Genomic DNA, 5,376 nt, shown 5'->3' on the forward strand with positions numbered 1-5,376 from the left:
CAGGACAGAAGTGATTGAAAGTGGACAAAAGAGACAGATTTAAACACCAGGTGTAAACGGGAATGTGTCTCCCTCGTCTACTTGTGATCCGATCAACCAAAACACATCTTAATACCAGCTGTAAACAGGGCCTGAGGATGTTTCTCCTGAGATAAAGACTCAGACACATCTCCTCTAGAGTTTTATTAGAGATCTCAAGGTCTAAGATTGTGCTCAGATATGCCAACATACCAATTAAAAGAACTCCAGCATTTCTCATCAAAAGACTAATTTTATAGCTTTATTCTCTTACTGTGTGACAAAAAAGTCATGCAACACAATTTCTGTTGATTTGTATTATGAAAGAACTGATGTTTGTTTGAAGGTGTTGGAGGATGACAAGCAGTGGTGGAAGTTGAGGAACAGAAGCGGTCAGGCGGGATTCGTGCCCTATAATATCCTGGATGTGGTCAAACTCGAGGACCCTCAAGTCATGAGCGACCCGCCCTACAGTCCAGTAACACCGTACAGTCCGGTAAACAAACCAGCCGAACTTCATCAGATTTAAATGAACGTTAAATGTCCTTGAGCCGGGGACTCACTTAAAGGGATAGTTCACCCAAAAACAAAACTTCTGTCATCATTTACTCGTCCTCAAGTTGTTTCAAACCTGTATGAATTTCTTTCTTCTGTTGAACACAAAAGAAGATATTAATCAGAGTCAGAGACAGTTGCGTTCAGTCGGTGTTCACGAAGTGTTTAAAATATGCGTCAGTTGTTGAAAAGTCTGTAAGTGTGTTCAGTTCAGTCTTAGAGTGTTTCAGCTGGTCGTTAAGTGTGTTCCCGACATTAGTAATCATTACTTTGTGTATCTCACTCACACAGCCGTACCGAGGACAGTCTCCCTCCGGCTCAATGGGCAGCGATAAAGACGGTGAGTCTGAGAAAAAACACACATACAAGATAAATATGATCAGATCCTGTTAGAGGTTCTGGACGAGAATACATCTGGAATTGTGTATTTATGGTTCTGCCTCAGGTCACACTCATCAGATGGATAAAGTGAACGATGAGCTGCTCATGTTGATCACCGGTAATAAGGCGCATCAGCCCGCGAGGAACTTCAAGGTGGTCCGTCAGGCGGCCGTCCCGCTGACCTTCGACTCCAGCCCAGCAGAGGTCTCCACCTGGCTCAACGCCAAGGGCTTCTCCAAACCGTGAGTCAGGAAGCAGAACACAGATCCATAGATATAAACACTAGATGTCGCCTTGGGGTTCTAAGCATGCGTCAAAACCACCGCCATCTTGGAACAGGGGTCTTGTCATAGGAAGTAGCTAGGTAACACTGAATTCATGGATGATGCCGGACTTTTGTGCTGCGTATGGATGTTCACACGAACGAAATCTAAAAACCATACAGCAAGGTATTACATTTCACAAGATTGTGAAATTTTGTAAATTTTGTAAAATTTCTCTGGACTTGATGATAAATACATGTCTGACCGTTGGAACGAACCAAAACTACTAGAAAATCCCACTCGGTGATTTTATTTCCGTTAGAACTTTTCCTACATTGACGCTGATGAGGGGCTCCCCTGTTCCATGATTGCTGCTCTATTGACGCATTCGTTTCAATGAACTGCTGTAGCCAAGGCGACATCTGGTGTTTATATCTATGGCACAGATCAAGCCTGCCAAACTGTACAAACATGTATTTTTACTGAGAACTCATGAAACTTTCTAAACTATGAAAAAGGCATTTTTCACTAAAAACTAAAAAAAAAGTATTTTACTGAGAATTCATGAAACCTTCTAAACTATGAAAAATGTATTTAAAAAAAAAAATATTATTTGTATTTTTCTGAGAATTCATGAAGCCTTCTAAACTATGAATTTTTTATTTTAAAATAATAAAATAATGTATTTTACTGAGAACTCATGAATCCTTCTAAATCTAAACTATTAAAATTTTATTTAAAAAACTCATTAAAGGGTAACTAAACCCTAAACCAACTTTTTTTAGTTAATGCTCTGTAATAATGGGGCTTTATTATTACTGTGCATTGATTCGAGTAACTTTTTTGACATTTGGGTTTAAAGTGTTTTAATTCTACAATATATGGTGTACGTCTGTGCTGCCCTCTTCAGGTTGAACGGTGGCTACTGCAGTTCAATTTTCCTATTGGATGTTTGGGAGGTTGGTGACGTAAGGGGTGGTTGGTGACGTAAGGGGTGGTTGGTGACGTAAGGGGAGGTTGGCGACGTAAGGGGTGGTTGGTGACGTAAGGGGTGGTTGGTGACGTAAGGGGAGGTTGGTGACGTAAGGGGAAGTTGGTGACGTAAGGGGTGGTTGGTGACGTAAGGGGAGGTTGGTGACGTAAGGGGTGGTTGGTGACGTAAGGGGTGGTTGGTGACGTAAGGGGTGGTTGGGGACGTAAGGGGAGGTTGGTGACGTAAGGGGTGGACGTAAGGGGTGGTTGGTGACGTAAGGGGTGGTTGGGGACGTAAGGGGAGGTTGGTGACGTAAGGGGTGGTTGGTGACGTAAGGGGAGGTTGGTGACCTAAGGGGTGGACGTAAGGGGTGGTTGGTGACGTAAGGGGTGGTTGGGGACGTAAGGGGAGGTTGGTGACGTAAGGGGTGGTTGGTGACGTAAGGGGAGGTTGGTGACGTAAGGGGTGGTTGGTGACGTAAGGGGTGGTTGGTGACGTAAGGGGAGGTTGGTGACGTAAGGGGTGGTTGGTGACGTAAGGGGAGGTTGGTGACGTAAGGGGTGGACGTAAGGGGTGGTTGGTGACGTAAGGGGTGGTTGGTGACGTAAGGGGTGGACGTAAGGGGTGGTTGGTGACGTAAGGGGTGGTTGGGGACGTAAGGGGAGGTTGGTGACGTAAGGGGTGGACGTAAGGGGTGGTTGGTGACGTAAGGGGTGGTTGGTGACGTAAGGGGTGGTTGGTGACGTAAGGGGTGGTTGGTGACGTAAGGGGTGGTTGGTGACGTAAGGGGAGGTTGGCGACGTAAGGGGTGGTTGGTGACGTAAGGGGAGGTTGGTGACGTAAGGGGTGGTTGGTGACGTAAGGGGAGGTTGGTGACGTACGGGGTGGTTGGTGACGTAAGGGGTGGTTGGTGACGTAAGGGGAGGTTGGTAACGTAAGGGGAGGTTGGTGACGTAAGGGGAGGTTGGTGACGTAAGGGGTGGTTGGTGACGTAAGGGGTGGTTGGTGACGTTAAGGGGTGGTTGGTGACGTGGGCAGGTTCCATACAGACAGATGCGTCTCAGGTGCACGCCCCCCTCCGCTGGGCTCTGCCCACTTTTCCAGCATTTTTCAAATATTGCCAGTGGGTGGAGTCAGGCTCTGACCAGGGGTTTAGTTACCCTTTAAGCCTTGTAAACTATATTTTTAAATGAAAATGTATTTTTACTGAGAACTCTTTAAGCCTTGTAAACAATGAAAAATGTATTAAGATAAAAATAAAATTATTTCCAATTAACTTATTAAACTATATCAAGTAAAATGTATTTTTTAAATTAATATAGTATTAATTATAGCCAATGGCCTTTACTATAGAAAAACCACAGTGGATGAGAGCTTTCCACATGACTACATCTGTAGAATCATACTTTCCCAAGGCAGTTTGAGTTCATGGGATCTGAATAAAAGTTGAGGAATAAGACTGTGTGTGTGTGTGTGTGTGTGTGTGTGTGTGTGTGTGTGTGTGTGTGTGTGTGTGTGTGTGTGTGTGTGTGTGTGTGTGTGTGTGTGTGTGTGTGTGTGTGTGTGTGTGTGTGTGTGTGTGTGTGTGTGTGTGTGTGTCAGGACGGTGGACCGCTTGGGCATCCTGACAGGAGCTCAGCTCTTCTCTCTGAATAAAGATCATCTGAAAGCCGTGTGTGGAGACGAGGGCTCTCGCGTCTACAGCCAGATCACCGTCCAGAAATCGCAACTAGAGGTCAGAAACACTGCAACACAATATTAGAAACAGTGCAGTGACTGACGTCATTGAAAACGTATAGAATTTGTCTGATTTGTCTTTTCTCTCTCTATCAGAAGAGTCGAGGAGATTCCGAATTGCAAGAAATTATGAGGAAACAGCAAGAGAAAATTGAATCTGGCCCATGAATGGCTTTCACGGACTGTCAATCAAACTGTCACCTGGCAACAGTGACTCAAGGAAACCCACAAATGAACTTAGATGACGTAGATTCTGTCACACCGTCGACCAAACATCTAATTCAATATATTTTTAATTTGTATATTTATTGTTGGTGCTTTTTATTATTAGTGTATGTACGGACCATATCGTAATTTATCCGCATGCGTTATCTTGTTCATGCTGGAAAACACTTGTAAGCTTATAAGACTCTTTATTGCATGAAAACAATGTATAGTTGAATCTCACAAAAACATGAACAGGTCACACCTCAAAAACAAAAGAAAAATGCAATTACTTTTTTGGGGGTTTATTTTACATTTTCATGACTTTTTTTTCTTAGCAATTTTCATTCTCAGTTATTCAAAACTAAAACTCAAAAGAAAAATAAATGATGCATAAACATCATTAGGACTATTAACCTTTTTTTGTGCATTTTCTTGACATTTTAACTTGAATTTAAGTAATGCAGATTTTTTTTCTCTCTAATAATTTTTATTCTCAGTTATTCACACCTCAAAATAAAAAATAAAAATGTAATTATGGAAAAAAAAAAACATTAGAACCATTTACTATTTTGGGGTTATTTTGCATTTTCATGTCTTTGACATTTTTGTATTGCATTTTTATTTAATTGCATGACATTTTCCTAGTAATTTTCATTCTCAACAACAATAAAGCAATAAAAGCAATACAAATATAAATCAGCATAAATTAAAAGCAAAACAATAGTTTTTTATATATATATATATATATATATATATATATATATATATATATATATTCACATTACAGTAATTCTAAAATGTGTTTTAAATTGATGTGAATTGCAAAACAGTGCAAAATGTAGATGAAATTTGAATCTAAATTTGTGTTTTGTGGTTAAAAGTGACCCGTACATGTTCTTGACAGGCTGAGATTCCCCTGTGTCTAAAGGAGTGTGTTTTCTCAGGGTTTGATGTATGATTGCAGCCGTGATGCCGTGATGTCTGTCACACTACACATGTAAATAATGTGATATAATGTCATCAAGCATGCTCTGATACTGATAGTTATGACGAACGAATGAAGCGAGAACAGTAAATTTATCAGATGGATTCATGCGTGTCTTTTCTTCCTCTTGTCAACACTGTGTACTGAACAAGTGCTTGTAATTTGTATAAAAGGGCATTTAGAGAAAAGGATCATTTGGTTTGATATTACAGTATGTGATTTAAATAACAACAGAGAAAAAAACTCAAATACACAGA

The 5,376-nt window shown here is 41.2% G+C and overlaps 1 protein-coding gene across 4 annotated transcripts in view; it reads left to right on the forward strand.

Moving 5' to 3' along the window:
* The window catches only part of eps8l2 (EPS8 signaling adaptor L2), a 44,399-nt gene extending 39,716 nt beyond the window's left edge, over nucleotides 1–4,683 (forward strand). For all 4 annotated transcript variants that reach the window (XM_077210090.1, XM_077210089.1, XM_077210092.1 and 1 more), the window contains 5 exons: nucleotides 365–514; nucleotides 865–913; nucleotides 1,019–1,196; nucleotides 3,793–3,925; nucleotides 4,024–4,683. In XM_077210090.1, the coding sequence (XP_077066205.1) occupies nucleotides 365–514; nucleotides 865–913; nucleotides 1,019–1,196; nucleotides 3,793–3,925; nucleotides 4,024–4,095 (582 nt within the window). In that variant the 3' untranslated portion in view covers nucleotides 4,096–4,683. The remainder of the gene's footprint in view (nucleotides 1–364; nucleotides 515–864; nucleotides 914–1,018; nucleotides 1,197–3,792; nucleotides 3,926–4,023) is intronic.
* The last annotated feature ends 693 nt before the right edge of the window (nucleotides 4,684–5,376 follow it).

This window comes from Siphateles boraxobius, unplaced genomic scaffold (assembly GCF_051911475.1).
Source record: "Siphateles boraxobius isolate OS27281-9 unplaced genomic scaffold, OSU_SipBor_1 65, whole genome shotgun sequence".
NCBI lineage: Eukaryota > Metazoa > Chordata > Actinopteri > Cypriniformes > Leuciscidae > Siphateles > Siphateles boraxobius.